Here is a 20,190-nt window from a genome sequence, read left to right as displayed (position 1 = left end):
CTCTCTATTTGCTATTTTTGTCCTATCTTTCTCCTCCTACCTCCTTCTCTATTTTCTGCCTTTCTCTAATGTTTTCTGAGTCAAAGTCTGATGACAAAAAAAACTCCTGGTCCCTAAAAAGAGTTTCAAGTACCTGCAACCATGTCACACCACTCAAGGCGCCGGCAAGAAGTAAATGTAGTTTCAATTAGCCTTCGAATCTTTCTCTTACACGCATCAACCATCTCGGTGGTATTTGTGAAATGGCCTTTTCCGATATGTTGATCTGAGCAGGTTAAGTGGAGAAAGGGCGCACCGTTTTTAAGCAGATCACACAAAAGAAAAACGAAACCATTTATTGAGTAAGCCACACTTTATTTTCAGTTTAAACCGATTGTTCACATTTTACCCACATTTTACCAACAAGGCCACATTATCTATTTTATTGGATACATCAATCAAACCAGAAAACGATTTCAGAGGTGTAGACTGCGCCTCAAACATCCAATTCGAACAATGTATTTTAGTAATAATGTCAGCGGTCTCCTTAGTTTTCATTAATGTCCCAGATAAATTTGATTGGCACATCTTTCATCTTTTCCTGAAATATTTTGTCAAACTTTTCGTTTTGAGCCACAGTCATGACGTTTTTCCAGTCTCCAATGGTGCCTGTTGAGACAAAGAGCAGAGTGGGATTTTCAGGGCTTGCAAGAACTCTGATGAGAGACATAGATGACTGCTCTTGAACGAGGAACATTTCTTGAAGGTTACCACCGTGCCGCATTGTCATCCACTGCACTACAATCAACAGTGACCTTTACATACACCTTTAGATGTGTAGAACAACATGAACCAAAACATTGAGCTCGCCGATTGACAATGATAAATCCAGAGTAACGCTGTAGGTGAGCCACGACTTTGGGAGTAGAGCCTAAACAAATATTCATACCAGCTGACAAACATGCCAGTAGCCTACTACATTCCATCATTCTTATGATTGATATTTATCATAACAGGCACTGTGACGTATTCGTTAATAGACATTAGTGGCATATGATGAATTATACTAGATGTGACAGGCATGCCCATAGGCAATTAAATGTTTTGTTGCTGGGTGATTACCTCACATTTAAACCATCATCAGCTCTGCGCTTGTTAGCCATATGTTCATTGTTTGCTAGGGATTATTTTGCATGACAATGCAGTAAAATACGACTACATGTACAGCACAGACGACAAACAAAATTATCCCCAGCCAACTCAATGGTAGTAATTATATCGACCTCAGAAGGATGAAAGGCTAGGCGTGCCTACTATGGTAGATATCTGCGATATGCAGACCTTTGGTAGATGCTCTGTCTATGAGATACAATTCATTACAAATCCAGGATTTCTTGTATGGCATTGTAGTATGAAATTATACAGCTTCTATTGTGAAATAATTCCTAAGAAATACTTGCTTTTCAGTGTTGTTGATGTTATAGAAAACGACTGGAGTTCGGCCACTATATCACTAGTTTATTCATCAAAATACATGTCATCAATCGTTTCAGTTCCACCAATTGGTTAAGGTTATACTATAGTCAATATCTAATTGTGCTCTCACTATATTAGGCAATAATCAGAATGGATTTCGAAATAGCACCACCTGGTTATCAGAACCAATAAACTCAATATGCTGGTTTTTCACATTTTGAGGCACACTAGCCTCCACTTGAATGGTATGTGCTGTAAGAATACAAAACATGTTTTGTGCAATTAGCAGTATGGAAAGGGGCGACCACTCGGTCCCCCCGAACGTATGGTGGAGTACCCCGATCCCCCCGGGAAACCGTTTTGGGCGGGAGGCGTGGCTTGGCTGGTATGCCCGTAGTGGCGTAGCCGGGGCGCGCCTTTTTCCCGCCCAGGAAGGGTTGTCCTAGACACCTACACCGTTCGAACCGCCCCGTAGGCGTGTTGGGGAAGGTCCACGCCCTCCCGAAGAAGGATAAAAGGAGCATCTTGCCAAGGAAGCATCCTCTTGTTCCTGTGCTTGGAAGCTGCACCTCCTCGTTGCTCGTGAGCCCGAGACGGAACAAGGAGCCAATTTTGAGAACCTGTAATTTTTGTGTTTCTCTTTCAGTGAGTCCGAAGCTTTGGACCCAGGACCTCGTGTGAATACCCGCGATACGATGCCTGGCAAGAGGGTCGGAAAGAAAGTTGGGACTGAACAACTGCTTCGCACGCTGGTGAAAGATATGGCGGACATGAAGAAGCAGATGGCGGCAATGAATGGTAGACCGAAGAAAACCATCGGGCCAGCATTGCCGGGAATAGTCCCTGCCGGGAGAGGTAAAAGGGTCAGGAGTAGGGCGGCAGGTGGGGAGGCCCCGGTTCTTGAGTCACCACCGGCGAGCCCGGTCGGTCCAGTGGGGGCCCCAGTTCCGATCCCGAACGCGGGACAGCCGATCCCTGTGGTAGTTACGCTCGTGAGTGAGGGGGATATGCCTCCCGAACTGGCCGCTCAGTTGGCGGCATGGTTGGGCAAAAACAACGAGAGTGCTCCGGCACCAAGAGACACGGCGGCAGAGGCCAAGTTGATAATGAAGCAGTTGCGGCAATCGAGAGATGCTGCGAAGGCACCTTGTCCTCTTGTTTCCCCGCAGGTTCCCTCGGAAAAACCGGCACCGGTCGTTGGAACAACAGCTGCAACAGATACGGCTCAGGGTTCTGGTAAGCAGCCGTTGCCGATAGCAGGGGAGGGATCGTTGCCCTCTAGGAGGGAAAAAATTGTTCAGCATATCCCGATGGATGTAAAAGAGAGGATTTGGGCCGATAAATATGTGAACATGTTTTCGTTGTTGACGGATCACTATGAGATAGAACACGTTAAAAATCAGAAGGAGTTGTTGCATCCGAGTGTATGGCGTGCAAAAATGGCGGGTTTCAGGGTGGAGGAAACAATCGCTAATTGGGCCAGGGCGTTCGGTATGTTTACTGCAATCATGGGGGAACGTAGGCCTGAAGTATTGTCAGAATTGGCCTGTTATCAGACACGTATTATGGAATTTTTTGAAGCATATGAAGGTAATCAATGGATGGGTTATGATAACAAATTTCGTAAGGCCAAGGAGCACGACTCATCCCTGACGTGGGATTGTTTCGACTCCATTTCCTGGCAGAAGCAAGTTATGCCGAACACGGCGAGGTCGTCTACTTTTGGCGGGAATGGCGCAGAGCCTCCCCGCCAGTACTTGGCGGCGCCCTTTCGGGCAGGCGCCAATGGGGATCAGCACAACAAGAATAATGGGAACTCAGGTAAAAAAGGGGTGTGTTGGAGCTTTAACAGAGGCAAGTGCACTAGGCCACAAGGAACATGCAAGTTCAGGCATGAGTGTGCAGGGTGTGGACAGTCCTCACACCCCGAGAGTTCGTGCAGAGCAAAGAATGGTGAGACGGGAGGTAGAGGGGGGGCCAAACAGGTCTAACATCGCCCGAGGGGCACAGTTACCCACTCCTGTTGACATCATGGCATTGATCCCTTGGCTGAACCGATACACAGACCATGTCTCTGCTGGGGTGTTGCGAGACGGTTTCTCATATGGTTTCCGCATCCCGGCGGGGGGTTTACGGGGGGAAGCACAGTGTAAGAATCAACTATCTGTGCAACGAAACACGACGGTGGTGCCGGCAAAAATTGCAAAAGAGGTGACCCGAGGTCGGGTTGCGGGGCCGTATGTGCACCCGCCTGTAGTAAATTTTGTATGTTCACCGTTGGGAGTAGTCCCCAAGAAGGACCCAGGTGAGTTTCGGTTGATCCATAATTTGTCTGCTCCTAGGGGTCTTTCGGTGAACGATGCGATTGACCCGGGACTGTGTTCGGTGCGGTACGCATCCTTTGATGAGGCCGTCGCCATGTTGAATCGCCTAGGGCCCGGAGCGCTGATGGCTAAATCAGATATTGAGTCAGCGTTCCGGTTGCTCCCGGTACATCCACAGGATCAGCGCCTCTTAGGTTTTGTGTTCCAAGGACGTTATTATATGGATAAATGTATGCCGATGGGTTGCTCCATTTCTTGTGCATATTTTGAGAAGTTCAGCACCTTTTTGCAATGGGCGTTCACTAGAGCCACGGGCCTCACACAGGTAATGCACTACCTTGATGATTTTCTGTTTCTGGGGGCAGCCGGGGGCACGGAATGTGAACAGGCTTTGATGGAATTCTGTAATCTCATGAAAAGTTTTGGTGTGCCATTGGCACCGGGTAAGACAGTGGGGCCATCTACGTCTCTCGAGTTTCTTGGAATTGAGCTTGATTCAGTAGAGGGGTGCTTCCGTCTGCCCAGGGAGAAGGTAATGAAGTTTAAGGCCGCACTAGAAGTATGCATTGGCGAGAGAAAAGTAACTCTCCATCAGCTGCAACAGGTTGTGGGTCAGCTTAACTTTGCCCTCAGAGTAATACCGATGGCCCGCCCCTTTTCCCGCTCTATCGCACAAGCCATGGTGGGTCTCAAGGAAGGACACCACCGCACAAGACTGTCAGCCGAGGTTCGCCAGGACATGCGCATATGGTTGGCATTTCTGGTGGATTTCAACGGTCGTGTCGTGTGGAACAAGCCAGCAGTTTCCTCCGAGGAGCTAGGGTTGTGGACTGACTCGGCAGGGAGTGTGGGTTTTGGCGCCATATTTGGTGAGAAATGGTCGGCACAAACATGGCCGGCGTGGTGGCACGATAGTGGGCTCACAGGTAACATCGGGTTCCTCGAGCTGTTCCCCATTCTGGTGGCCTTGAAAACATGGCCAGAGGGGTTGCATGATCGTGCTGTGGTGTTCTGGTCTGATAATATGACTGTTGTTGAATGTATCAATAATCAGGCAGCACGCTGCAAATGGATTTTGAGATTGCTGAAAGAAATTGTCCTGCTATGTATGAGATTAAATGTCCACTTTAGGGCAAGACACGTGCCGGGGGTACTGAACCAGGCAGCTGATGCACTCTCTCGTTCCCATATGCAGGCCTTCAGGGGTTTTCTGCCCTCAGCGGACTTGGTGGCGGCACCATTTCCCGAAGCTTTCTGGTCTCTCGGTGCCCCGGATTACAAAACCTCGTGGGAGAGAGTTTAGCACCCAGGACAAGGAAGGCATATGAAGGAGCGTTCCGTTCATATTGGTCATTTTTGGGTTCAACGGGGGGGAGCATTGGGGACAGGAGGAGTCTGTTCTGCAATTTCTGGTAGCACTACATCAGGCAGGCCGATCACTGGCAACAGCCAACAGGCACAGGGCCGCCATTGCCTTCATGGCACAGGCGCATGGCATCCAGGACCCCACATCGTCCTTTCTCGTGAAAAGAGCGTTGCGTGGGTGGCAACGCCTTGAGGGTCGGAGAGTGGATAGAAGGCACCCGATAGATCTGGCTAGGTTGTCCCTGTTAATGTCCGTACTCCCTGCGACTTGTTCATCTCAATCAGAGACGGTGCTGTTCCGGGCCGCTTTTGCCTTAGCATTCCATGGGGCTTTGCGGGTGAGCGAGCTGGTAGCAAGGAATAAGTGGGATACGGGGGGAGGTCTGTGTCGAGACCACATTCAGATCAAGGGTGACACAATGGTGGTCACAATAGCCAGTTCCAAGACCGATCAGGAAGCCATCGGGGACAGTGTGGTAGTCCAGCGGATCCCGGAGTCTCCCATGTGCCCGGTAAAATGCGTGGAGGAGTATTTAGCGCAGAGGGCGGCATCATGGGGGGGGTAGTTTGTTGAGACACACCGATGCCACCCCACTGACGAGGTTTCAGTTTCAGCGGGTGTTATCAATGGCAATCGCGTCAGCGGGCTTGGACCCGAGCGATTTTGGGACCCATTCCTTCCGGATAGGGGCTGCTACGGAGGCTACAGCCAGGGGTCTGAGTGTTGAAAAAGTGAAACAATTGGGGCGTTGGTCCTCGAATTGCTATAAGAGGTATGTGCGGTTGCACATGTTGTGAAGCCTATGTCATGCACTCACGCTTCTTGTTTTCTGTTTGATTTTCAGTTGCACGAGCAGGCCTTGCGGGGCGGTCAGTGCTGTTGACCCGACACCTGGGGACCAGCGGTCAAAGTTCACCGGCTGAAGAAAGAGTGGTGTGGGTCGTTGGCCACTCATACGTGAGGCGCGCCGCGGATGTATTCAAAGCAGGTGACATGATTCACGTTGCGGGGGAATACGGGTACAGGGTGACCTTCCACGGAAGGGGCGGGCTCTGTATTGACCAGTTTCAAGGTTTTATGGAGGGTTTGTTAGGGCGGACAAGGTCACCGCCGTCTGTAATCATAGTACATCTTGGGGGCAATGATTTGGTGACCATTGGTCGTCGAGTACTTCTTGAGTTAATCTTGGCCTCGGTAAGCTGGTTGGCAAGGAGGGTTCCGGGGTGCACGATTGTCGTGTATTTCTATAGGTTCTGAATCAGTCCCCCTATTCCTGACCCTATTCTGGTTAAACTAACTATCAAGTTAACTAACAGTCAGCCCATGAGGCAAGAAAACCCCCATGATGCAGATACCGTTATCTGACGCAGTCACACTACGGCACAGGAACGTGTTATCTGATTAGGTCATAACGCTTGAGATCTAATTAGACAAGCGACATTCCTCCAGCCCCTGATAAGGCATACGACGTTCTCATAACAAATCAAACCTATGACAACCTGGAAAATCCGTGCGGCCATTGTTTTGATTTCACAGAGAACTTTTGCAAAAGAATGTGCTAACGAGCAAGTCGTATGACATCTTTATTGACGTACCTATGTCCATCCTTACGTCAATCTCGGCACCTTTAAGGTATAAATATTGCCGACCTTGCCCTATGCAAACACACGCGTGGTGACAAGACGGAGCAGCCATACTTGCCGAAGCCGAGAGCAGAAGCAGACCCCGCTGGCAGCAGCCCCGCCTTCCTGACGCGCTGAGAGACGCGCTGCTATCTCAAGCCGAGAGACCCAGCACCGGCGCTTTCGGGCAGCCCTCGCAGGCAGCCTGGAATATCGAGAGCAGAGAAAGAGATACCATTCCTCATCCATCCTAAATTCCAGGTACAGAACTGAATAACCCCTCGCAGAGAATTCTTTAGTTATTCACTTGGCAAAAACAAAACTTAACTTAAACTGTAACTTTCTATTCCCGCCCACGCATTAGACTTAGATCAGGTACACGGGGTAGGCGCATTTAGAAACACCAGTTGAGTACGTTTAGTCAAATGTATATGTGTATATAAATATATTTTAATCATTTTAAACATCATATGGCTCAGAAACCATATCAATGTTTTTACAGTATTATTTTATACTATTGCTTCTAATGTATGCACTTTACTTAACTATAAGTATTGCAATAATATCGATCCATTTCTCTTGTACGAGAAAAGAGACTGATCAATAAATAACATCTTTTATTGAACACGCCCGTCTCTTCCTTTTCTCTACAATCTGATGAGACTAAGAATGCACGTACTGACTGAGTAAAATAATTGCCTTGTGCTCACACGACTCTTGAGATTGACTCTTGATTAGGGGAGAGCAAAGTTGTCATGTTCTATGGTTGTCAGAAACTAAATCCCTTCTTGTCTAATCAGGGGAGTTAATCCCTTCCTTGAACATTCGAGAAAGTTTCTAGCGAACTCTGAGCTTAGCTGGCAAACCCAAAAATTAAGTCTAGTATCGACAGTAGTAGACCTAGTTAACGTCTGGTCTAGGCCTTTACTGCTGTAGGTACTATTCCAATGCGCAGAGCCTATTGGGAAAATAGGAGCTACACTACACGATCGCATGGTCACACATGATTCCTCGGAAGGTGTGGCGGGGGGCCCTCTCTGTGTCAACTTTGAATCACTCGGTAAAGAAGGTTAATAGCAAATTAGGTAGACTGTTTCGCACAGGAAAATTGCATTGTGTACCACATGGATGTATTCGGGGGGATCATATGTATCTGGAGGATGGGGTCCATTTGTCCCGGGAAGGAAATGTCTTACTCATAGGGGACTTCCTAGCTTGGTTGAAAAGTTTGAGTAGCCATGACCTATAGTAGGAGTTTTTGGGGGTTCCGGATAGCCGGTCAACTATCCGGCCTGTGGCGGTAAGGTCATGATCGGTGAGCAGTAATTGGAAGATCCCTAGAGGTGGGGCGCCACCCAATATGGATGGGAGCGCCCGGGGTGAGGCGGCCATTGGCCCCTCACACGGGGAGGCGGTACCCTCTAAGGATGGGGGCGCCGAAAGGGAAGGCGGTCATCGGCCCCTCCCTGGGGAGGAGGGGCTACGGGCCCCTCCTGGGAATTTCCCGGGGCCAGGACATCCGCGACGGCGGATGTGGTAAGCAGTGTGGGGTGGGAGGGGGGTCTACGCTACCTTCTAGACACCTCACACGAGTCCTCGGACGACCACCAAGATGGCGCCGAGTAAATATGGGGCCCCCGTTAAGACAAGGGAAATTGGAAGTTGGCACAGAGGTACAGTCCTCTGTGCACCCGCCCCTCACAAGTGAGGGGGGAGTTATGGTATTAGGGATCTGACACCGGTTACGACCTTGCCGTTGGCCCGTAATGCTAGGATGTACAATTTGATTTTGAGAAAATGCATCGTAATGTGTAAATGAAATTGTACATGATATGAAACTGTTAATTTAATGTTTTAATTTTTGTTTCATATTTTAATAAATACGGCCGGTGAGGGTAACTCCCTCACCGCCTTCCAAAAGCTCAAGAACCGTTTCCGTCTTCCCATTATTAAAACTGCAAGACGCCTATCGGAAGCTCTACTTATTGAAATAGAAGCTTGTGAAAATGAATTGAAAAAGGGTATCAACCCACAAGTATACAAAAAAAGACTTGACGAAATAACCAAGGAAATGGAGGAAACGCAAGAATTTCTGATGCAGAATAAATTACAGAAACTCGCAAAAGACATCAAGAAATTCAGTCAGGAAAAGATGCACCCCTATATCAAAGAGGATTTTGTTTTTAGTGAAACAAACTCGGATAATGAATCCACTGGAAAGAATTCATCGAATAACTCTTTCAATAGTTCAGACGACTACAATCCGACCAGAGGTCGAAATAACTTTCGCCACCAACGACCAAGAAGAGGCAATAGGTGGCAACGTCCTTACCACCCATCCTACAACATACCATACTATCAACCATTTGTACCACACTATGGAGGTTGGGTAGATCCTTTTCATCAGGGAATGCAAGGGATGCAACAAATGCCCCAATTAATGGACCAACAAATGGTAGGACAGCATAATCAACCACCACAAGACCAGCAGCCTTTTTTATCCAGAGGCCGCCCCCAGCCCCGAGGAAAAAGAAAGTCTCTGACTTGGCAAGACCAACAAAGAAACGTACAAACACGGAGCATGGCAGCGGCGCAGCCATCAACCAGCAAGAACACTCATTAATTGTGAACTTATCGGAGATACAACTCACAAATGACCAGATATCAGTCCTGAACAAGGGACTGGGTTTTGTTCCCACTCCGAAAATAGACACTTTTAAAATCAAGAGTGAACTGGCGGAATTTTGTAGAACTTTGAAACTAAAAGCTTTTTTCTCTGATTCCATCACGAGACAACCTGAAGGAGATACTACTCTCCGCAAGAAATCTACTTTCAACCCTCCTGCTTCCTGCATACCGCCTGAACTTCAAGCTTTTGAACAAGCACTTCTCAAAGGTATTGATAACCTAGACGTAAACAATAAAAATGTTTTTCAAAATCTAACCAAGGCAGAACGCCTAGCATTGGAGGATCTTGGCAAAAATGAAGATCTGGTGATAAAACCTGCGGATAAGGGGGGAGGCACAGTAATCCTCTCAAAAGCAGGATACAACCAACAGTGCCTAGCCCTCCTCTCCGACACCAGATTCTACCAAAGAATCCTACTGGACCCCACCGAAAGACTACAGAACACCATAGCCATCATGGTATATGAGGCTGAAACCAAAAGTTGGGTCTCTAAAAAAGAGGCAGAATTTCTAGTGGCTAAGGAGCCAGTCACTCCTTACTTCTACTCACTCCCAAAAACTCATAAGAACAGAATACCGCCTCTGGGACGCCCGATAGTGTCCGGAATCGGATCGGTGCTGGAGCCCCTGTCAAAATTGGCAGACGAATTTTTAAAACCCCTGGTGCAGAAGACAAGCTCCTACTTGAGAGATACGAAGGATCTTTTGACACAAATTGAAAATATGCCCTTTAACTCCGCTACAATGCTTCTAGTAGGTCTGGATGTTGAATCCCTCTTCACCAGCCTACCTCAAGACTCCACCCTACAGATGCTAGAGGACGTCCTTTATTCATCAACATGGCAGTACAATACACCCAGACATTTTGTACTGGAGTGTTGCAAATTGGCACTTAAAGAAGATTTCTTCAGGTACAATGACCAACTGTACCTACAATGCCATGGTACCTCCATGGGCAGCGCCTTCGCGCCTTCGGTGGCAGGCCTATACGTCAGCCATTTCGAATCGGAGTTGGTTTTCAATGAAAACAACACTTTCTCTTCCATTATAATATACTGGAAGAGATATATCGATGATATTTTTCTAATATGGAACACCCAACAAGACCTCCCTGGATTCATGATATGGCTAAACTCTTTGGATCCTTGGCTGAAATTTACACACACCTCCAGCAGTAGCCGTCTTGATTTCCTGGACCTAACAATTTTTGAGGACAACAGTACTCTACAAACCAAAACTTTCACGAAGCCAACTGCGAAAAACAGTCTGTTGTCCCACAAGAGTCACCACCCGAAACCTCTTCGGGACAATCTACCTTTTAGCCAATTCCTACGCTTGAAGAGGAATTGCAGCAAAAACTGCGATTATCAAACACAAGCAGCTGAATTGAGCAAGAAACTGAAAATGCGAGACTACACAGAGAAAGTCATCAAAAAATGTAAGAAGAGGGCCGATAACCAACCGCGAGAGTGCCTTTTGCAAACGTTCCCAAAGGAACCAGTAAAGGACCTAACTACATGTGTGACCACTTTTAATCCAGCTACATATGCTGTCCAAAAACTCATTAGGAAGAACTGGCACATAGTCAATACTGGCAAGTTTGATTGGCCTAGACCAAGATTCGCGAACCGAAGGACCAAGAACCTTAAAGACACCCTGGTACACACACGTCCCAGGCCGGTAGCTACAACCTCAATAACCAACAGCGCTCACATGACCCCGCTCTCAGGACATTTCCCCTGCGGAGCATGCGTAGCCTGTAAGACTACAACAGCAACAAAAAGCCTGAAATTGGGAGAGGATTTTGTTTGGACCCAGAAACAGTTTACCAACTGCAATTCATCTCATGTGATTTATATGATCCAGTGCCCGTGTCAAAAGAGATACATCGGGATGACCTGCCGCAAGGTAAAACTCCGGATAGGAGAGCATAGGAGCAACATAAAACTGAAAAAGAATACCACGAAACTTTGTGCTCATTTCATCGAAAAAAATCACACGCATGAAGAAATGCAATGGACAGTTATAGAAATGCTGACTAACAAATCTGGCAATGCTGAGAAGACCCTCTATGAAAAAGAGCAAAGATGGGTGGACCGTTTACGTACTTTTGACACTGGTTTAAATGATAATGTGGCTTGGCATCACTTTGCAAAGTAATTCACCACAATTTCTACCAGTAGATTAAGATCCTCCACCCTTGACACCCAATAATGTCCGTTTTTAGTTTTAATGGACTCTATAATCGACATGTGGCACTGACCCTGGGAATGGATCCTGCAGATATTACCTATGCCTCCACACAGGGTGATGTATTGTCCATTTATAATAACAAAAATGCAATTACTTGAAACTATAAAAAACGGCATTTAAAACTCTTGCAACAGCGAGCCACCATAATGCGCCTAAAATGTACTTTCTCTGATGTGCCTATTTCCTATAAAAAGAAACTACAATCTGGCACCCAGCACTCCGGGGGCAGAGTCAGCACAAGGCAGGAGGAGGACTCCATGCGGGTAATGGCGGAGTGCACTAGAGTCTCGAGACCGCCTTCCTAGGTAAGCCCTTCTAATCTAACTGGCCCTGATCGAGGTTCCTTCTCCGCTTCAGCTCTGTGGCGTCTGAAGGACCCCCGAAGGAAGCAGAAGTCGTAATAACGACAGGTAAGCCCTCCGCAATGTCGCGTCAGCCGCTCTGTGTTTACCTTAACCTCGCCGGCTATTAGACTCTAATACAGAGCGTCTATCTTGTAATCCTAAATGTAAATAATGCGCCACACAGACGAGAGTTTTGTAAATAATGGTATGCACTTCTAGTTAAATAATTGAAGCGAATGAAACGGCATCATTATGACTATATGAATGATCATGTAACACCACAGATGATGCATGGTTTGTTTTTTGCACTTGTGATTACCAGTGTTTGCCTACATCACGCCACTAAATCTATAAGCGCTTGTTTTTGAAAATAGCATCTATAGCCACAGTCACCTACCTTCCTAATAGCACACGAGCGTTTTTCAGTGTTAAGCAATTTATTTACCTGAAACTTTAACGCCCTTCTTCATGATAATATCTCATGATTTCTACAAGAGTGTTAATATTAGCACTATATATGTTACTGCACTTACCTACCTCTAGGCCTCGCAGCATGAAGTATAACATAGCTTTGTGTGTACATTTCTTCATAGATTGAGAAGAATACTCAAATCAATGTATTGAGTTGTGGAATTACCGCACAATCCGTGTGAGTAGTTTTATATATGTTTGTTTGTATTACCCCTTGTTAGTCCTGACGAAAGCTCTACAGACCGCCTGGCCCAATAGAGCTGAAACATGTCGACAAAACCACTCTAGTAATACCATGTAGTCACGTAACTTGGTCTACCAATGAGTATTCAACATTTTTTAATAATGTAAGTTTACCCAATATTAAAAAAATTTCGGGGTACTCTTTTTCATTTTTTATCAATCCTTTTGGGAAAGTCCTTTTGTCTCTGGACACTACACTTGAGACTTGAGGTGCCTCTGGATGAGGCTAGCAGTACATACCAAGAGGAAAAACCCGATGATAACTGCATGAGTGTCAATGTGGGGCGGATGAAACGAATATACCGCTACTCGCAAGTAAACATTGACCTCTCTGAGGGTTTCCTTATTTGCACTAAACCGAAAGTCGAACAGTGTTACAAGTGTCCTTTTTTGTTGATTGCTAAGTGAGTAAAATAATTGCCTTGTGCTCACACGACTCTTGAGATTGACTCTTGATTAGGGGAGAGCAAAGTTGTCATGTTCTATGGTTGTCAGAAACTAAATCCCTTCTTGTCTAATCAGGGGAGTTAATCCCTTCCTTGAACATTCGAGAAAGTTTCTAGCGAACTCTGAGCTTAGCTGGCAAACCCAAAAATTAAGTCTAGTATCGACAGTAGTAGACCTAGTTAACGTCTGGTCTAGGCCTTTACTGCTGTAGGTACTATTCCAATGCGCAGAGCCTATTGGGAAAATAGGAGCTACACTACATGGCGCCCAACGTGTTTGGAAAGGGCGATAAAACTAACGTAAGACATTTAGAGTAACTCAGTCGTGCTTTCTCACTCAGAACCCTTTTCCCGAATACTCCAAAGACGTCTGGAGTGGGTGAAAGGTTATATCCTCCAAAACCTTGCAGGAGGGAACTCCTATGTATGGTTCTTGGTCAAGTCAACGTTGAAGGATAAAACAGTTCCGAAATATTGTGCATCTAATCTCTGTTTCCATAAAGAAACCTGATCTGCAAATAAATATAATACCATTCTGTCAGTAAAATGGACAGCGATGAAGAAAGAGAGGCTACTAGATTAGCAGCTGAAATGGCAGCAGCTGATACTACAGCACTCGAGGCAGACCCGGATATAATACTCATCCAGGTCGCCAAAAGAAGATCTATAACTCTAAAACTTATAGAAAATGGACTGACACCTAGAGGTGGCACAGTCATATTCGTAATCGAGGCACACGAATATCGGCAGACAGAGGTATACTATTCATGGATACATTTTCCAGCAGCAAATGCTGTAACAAAGTACTTCCACTATTACAAAGTAGAGGAACCTCCTGAAACGTACACTCCTTTCGAGGAGGTGGAAGTACCACTCAAATTCCAAGAGCATTTGCTCTTATTTGATGGCGCCCTAAAACATAACAATCACATTACAAGGCTCGGTCCTTTAGGAAGACCAGGAGCAACGTGGCCGGTCTTAGCCGGATACACACCACATCCAGACATTGAAAGAATGCCTGCAGCAGAGCTGTTAATACAGCTAAAACAACTACTAAAAATTCATAGACAATTAGTTCAGTATGTAATGCGGACTTCAACAATTCAGCCAGCGATTAAACTTCCACAGCTGACCCCTCACCAGGGGAACACAAATAAAATTACACCACAGAACATCCAATCCTGCCTAGGTAAAGTTCCAGCTAAACGGGAACAAATACCATTCTGGTTGGCACAGAAAATCACCCAAATAGAGGCGGTGTTTCCTGACACCACCCCGCTGGAAAAACACAGGATTCTGACTATATGTCTCCCAATGGGAATCGCACCACACATTGAGGACTGTGACACTTGGGGTACAGTCTTTGCTTCCATCTACACAAAAACGCACGGTGTCCCATCCATTTCGGTGATACCAGATGTGCTAAAACAAATTCAAGATGAATACGGTCCAGAACCTGCTTTAACTCTTGGTATGAAATTACTAAAAGACTTCAAACAGGTTTCGGCTATATTACTAGCCAACATAAAAGGTGAAGCAGCAAACGTGGCGATCCGCCAGAGGTTAAAAGAGACAGATATAGCAGACCAACCAGCTGAAATTGCCAGAATCATAGAAAAATCCTATGAAGAGCTAGGCAGAGATAGTCTAGGTGGAATACCAGTAAAACCGCAACTGACTACAAGGCCAGAAAAAATATTTTTTAATAATAATAATTCACCAAAAAAGAACTTGGATGGAAACAAACAATCCAATCCTAAAGAAAAGAAATTCCAGTCCAGAGGAAGGTCTCCTAGGCGAAGAGAGAAATCTCCAAACCAAAGACAGAGGTCACCGCAGAGTGACCCCTCTGGGAATAGATATAACCTTAGAAATAGGGATAATATTAAAAAACCTGATAGATATCAAGACATTGATACACGTCCCTCTCAATCTTTTCAGACTTCCTCGCAGAAATCGGAAAGAAGAGGACGATCAGAAGAGCACGCCAAGTCCAAAGACAAGGAACCTGCTCAGCTAAAAAAGAAATTACAATTTCCAAAAAAGAAGGTAGCCAGTATCAAGGTAGTTAAAAATGCCGAGAATACTGAGGACACAACTGAAAAACGGAGAGTGGGCTCAGACAATGCTAGACAGCGCAGCAGAGGTGAGCATAGCTCGCAAAGTCCTTATGAATCATCTGGAGACAGTGGACACGAATGAATACCTTCAAGTGGAAACTGCAGACACCAGAGTTAGCAAGCCCCACAAGATATACGAGATAACATTACGTATAGAGGGAGATAAGACTAGGAAAATAAGGGGACTATTTTGGGATAACCTCTCCAAAGGCTATGACATCCTTCTAGCTGAAAAAGACTGGCCACCAGAGTTTGTCAGGGAATACCCTCATGGCGAAGAAGTAATTATGCCTGCCTTCTCGAATCAAATACCGATTCATAAAAAATACACACTTGCTAGAAAGTGGGCAGTGGCCTTAGCACCTGCTTTATATAAAAATCATGTAGGATGGGATGAGGATTCTCCTCCTCACAAAATCCAGTTAAAATCACAACCAACTGCACAAAGGCAGTACCCAATTAAGCAAGAAGCTAAAAAACAAGTAAATGAAATACTAGATCAGCTAGAATACCAGGGGGTGATTGAAACTTGCACCTCACAAATGAACAATCCTTTGTTTCCGGTCTCCAAACCAGACAATTCATATCGTCTAGTTTTGGATTACCGACACCTTAACACATGTTGCAAAACCTTTGCAGTGCAAAACTCACACAGTGCTGCACTAATGAATAACATAGTGCGCAAAAAATACAAAACAACCTTGGACATCTCCAATGGATTCTTTTGTCAAAACATAGCACCAGAGAGCAGATCTTTAACTGCATTCTCAGTAAATGGCACTCAAAAACAATTCTGTCGGTTAGCCCAGGGGTACAAGAACAGCCCGGGGGTATTCTCAGCGAGAGTAACAGAATTACTACAACTATATGATGATGAAGCATTATCTTATGTTGATGACATTTACTTAACAGATGATGACTTGGATACTCACTTGAAAAGAGTGAACACCATAATACTTGGGTTCGCTGCAGAGGGTTACAAATTCAACTTCAAAAAGTCCAGAATTGCCCATCTGACGGTCCTATTCTTAGGATATGAGTTATCAAGTGAAGGCAAAAGCCTGGCAGACAATTTCCTAGAGAAATGTGCCGTAATCCAAGCTCCTAAAACACTAAAAAACCTACAGTCAATTCTAGGCTTCCTAAATTTCGGAAGAACATATATTGCAAATTACGCAGAAAGGGTCAAACCCCTTTATGATCTAATTAAACCAGACTTTAAAAGATCCAATTGGACTCAAACACACACAGAAATTTTGAGATCCTTACAAACAGACATGCTAATTAAAACAAAATTAGAAACACGTGATAACACACGCAATCTTGTGATCCGAATCATCCCAGGGAGATGCGGATTCACATACCTAACCTCTAATGAGGGAGAAAAGGTACCAATTGCATTCAAATCACACTTGTACACAAAAGCTGAACAGAGATTCAGCAACAAAGGAAAAATTGTTCAAGCAGTTCAAACCGCAATAGCTAGAGAAAAAGACATAGCTGACGGTAGACATATCACAGTCAGAACAGCAGAATCAGCCTTTGAGGCACTAACAACACCGTGTAATTTACCAACAACAACATTGAATCCGGAATGGATACAATGGGTGAATTCAATCACAACGGACAAAGTATACTACTACTTTGATCCAGAACTAGAAGAATTGAAAAATCTAAAATATGAAAAGACGTATCCTCTGCCAATCGACATTCTGCCTCTACGACATTACGCCTGTGTAATCTATACAGACGGACATGCTCAACCCTCCGTTTGGGGAGAACGTGCATACAACCCCACATGTGAGATTACAAAAGAAGTGTGGCGCGGAGGTAAACTAAAACCTCTATTAACAAAATCACACTCAGTAGAAACTAATTCAGAACTACAAACTGAAATAATCGCATTGAAAATGGCGCTAGATAATGCGGATCGCGAATTCCCGACACTTATAGTGTCAGATTCATATTACTGCGTCAAAGCATATAACAAGGATTTGCAGACATGGATTCAAAACGGTTACAAAGATGACACAGATGCACCAATAAAGCAGAGACTGCTCTGGGAACAAATAGCTCTTTTACAAAAAGAACTACCAAAGACTCACGTGACACACTCACTGAGTCATCAACGTGATGGCGTTCACGTTGTGGGGAATTCATTGGCTGAAGCAGCCGCAGCGGCAGCCACTAAATCGGCTCCCGTAGATCGAAAAAAGCGTACATTAAAATACATTGACGGTGAAACAATGCTGGCGGTGAAAACGTCATCAAAAGGCGACTGCTCAGCGTTACCGATCAACTATCCACTCAATTATACATACATAATCGATGCAAACTCCGTCCCTTTTGCTCGAATCCCTGGAGTGGGGGATAGAGTGATTCCAAACATGGACAGGAGAAACTTGTTAATCGCAGACGCACACATGGGCGAGGGTCTCAGACACCTTAAATTAAAAGATTCTCTGGAAGAATTACAATCACGGTACTGGTGGCCAGGCATGAGCCTGCACTACACCATGTTTGTAAAAAACTGCCCAAACTGCAACAGAGATCGCAGTGGGGAGAGAAGCAGTTTAATACCTCGTCGAATCAAGGCAGATAATATTATCAGCAAAAAGAATGGCTTGCGATTAACATATACAGGCTAGTTTCCACTTATAATGTAGATCCACAGCACTCGGCTGACGTCCGGACTGTTATACAAGATTTGCGAGTCTAAATGGCATATACGCTAAGAGCATGCTACGTTCGACCATTGTTTTCACTCAGGCAATCCAGCCTGGGGGGGAAACATGGCCAAATGAGCACAGCCCAGCGGGAATCTTCTCACTTCCTTCCTGAGGGTACGGGATGGTGTAAAGAAAAAACCAAGGCAGAAAGCAATCTATAATAGAAAGGATATTAGGTTCGGGAGCTGGGTGGGTCAAACATCTAATAAGTGTCCAACGTAGTCTAAATAACTTGCCAAGAAATTCTCTGAAGGGATTCAGTCCGTACGAATTATTATTCGGAACTAGGATGTTGATCTCTGACCTTGATAGTCAGACTTCAGTGGTAATAGAAAAAACCTTTGATGTCAAAGACCGTTTGGCTATTTTGCAGGACTTAAACAAAACAAGAAAAGACCTGAGCAACATACAGTTGAAACAACAGCCAACGACCACTGAAGAATCACCACCTGTCCCAGCAAGACCTGTCTGGATTCCAAAAGTCGGGGATCTAGTCAGGGAGAAGATCGTGGTAAAGAAGGAATTTGGGCCTTCTTACAGAAAAGCAGTTCCTGTCTTGTCTGTCAACGGGACAAGATCAGTTGTACTACCGCCACTTGCTGGAAAAAAGGAGAACCGAGTTGTATCCATCGACCTGGTAAAACCACAACATGTGGCCAATAACAAACAGTAGGCCAAGTGGACTCCCAATAAGTAGCAGAACACCAAGGTTTGCTACCAGTACAGAGGTCCTAACAAAAAGGCTCATCACATTCGAAACGCCTAAAGAAGAACAAGAAGGACTATGCAACAATGCAATAGAACTCAGACCTCTGAAAACCCAAATAAAAACATTTAGCAGAGACACACCAATCTATACTGAAGTACCAAGTGACAATGCAAAAAACAAAAATCCTGAACCAATTGGAACAATTGACAGAACTGCATCTGGTTACTTCATCAACTTCGATGATTCCTCTGAAGGCTTCAGTGAACCAAAGACACAGCCATCATCAAAATCCTTTAAAGACAAAGCTAAGGAACTTTTGAAACAACTGAAAGAAACATATCTGGTTTCTCCATGGATTGAATTTTGGGTGGGTTTTGGTGCATTTATCGTCATACTTTGGCTCATCATGGTATTTACTTTGGGACGCTTCATTGAGGGAAAATATGCTAAAATGGACACAGCAAGTCAGAACATCAACTTGGTCCTCAAACCACACACATCTTCACACGTCGAGAAAAGAGAACTTTCTCCAGAACTTTCTTCAGCCAACTTCACAGCCAATCCTATACCTGGTGGGGTAGCCTGGGACAACACTGACTATGAAATTTATGGTCCGGTCGAGATCCTGAAATATCCACACCAAATCAAGATCTCTTTGAGTGACTTTGCAAAACCAAACTCATTTGCTGATGATTGGGACTTTGAAAGTATTAACAATATGATGTCTGACTTAGTAATGTCTGCTAAATTTACAAAACATGATTATTTGCAAGGTTCTACAAATTATGATAGTATGTATTGCTATAACCATTATGGTAACAATTTCTTGCATAAATCTGCACAACCTAGAAATGTTTTAAATTATAATCAATGGGAACATTGTGCTACACCTCCAAAAGGAAGCTCTAGAACCGTTTACGACAAATATTCATATTTTTCAGGTTTTAACACAAGTAATGCTGAAACATTTTATTTTAAATTGTCAAACAAGACAGGGATGAAAACCATGATAACCAACACAAAATTGATATATTCAGATTCATTCTTTGAAAAAATGAATACTTTTGGATTTGATTATTGGGACAAAAATGTTGATTTGAAAAGTGTTTGGGGTACAAAAGAATGGCAAGTACAGGGTATAGAAGCTTTGTTTAGAGCCTGCATGATCCCAGAACAAATGATATTTTTAAATGACACTGTTCAACAAACCACCTGTCTTGGCTTAGCCAAAATCAAAGATTTAAATAACCCGTCTATTCCGAAGCCAACAATGTTTAGCAATAGCTCTGATACAGATGAAGAGATAGACGTAAACCATATATTAAACCAAAACAGAACACATCCTGATTGGAAACAATGGTTGATCTGGCCCACAGATACAAATTACTGTCAAGATAGATTCCTGAATACAACACAGGGT

The 20,190-nt window shown here is 44.7% G+C and overlaps 1 protein-coding gene across 1 annotated transcript in view; it reads right to left on the bottom strand.

Annotated features, from left to right (window-relative positions):
* Positions 1 to 333: 333 nt before the first annotated feature.
* The window catches only part of LOC144763177 (amine sulfotransferase-like), a 500,824-nt gene continuing 480,967 nt past the window's right edge, over positions 334 to 20,190 (bottom strand). The window contains exon 7 of the mRNA XM_078648523.1: positions 334 to 648. Coding sequence (XP_078504649.1) covers positions 527 to 648 — 122 coding nt within the window. The 3' untranslated portion in view covers positions 334 to 526. The remainder of the gene's footprint in view (positions 649 to 20,190) is intronic.

The sequence above is a fragment of the Lissotriton helveticus genome, chromosome 6 (assembly GCF_964261635.1).
Source record: "Lissotriton helveticus chromosome 6, aLisHel1.1, whole genome shotgun sequence".
NCBI lineage: Eukaryota > Metazoa > Chordata > Amphibia > Caudata > Salamandridae > Lissotriton > Lissotriton helveticus.
The sequence above is the reverse complement of the archived record's forward strand: the minus strand, read 5'-3'. Positions and strand labels throughout refer to the sequence as shown.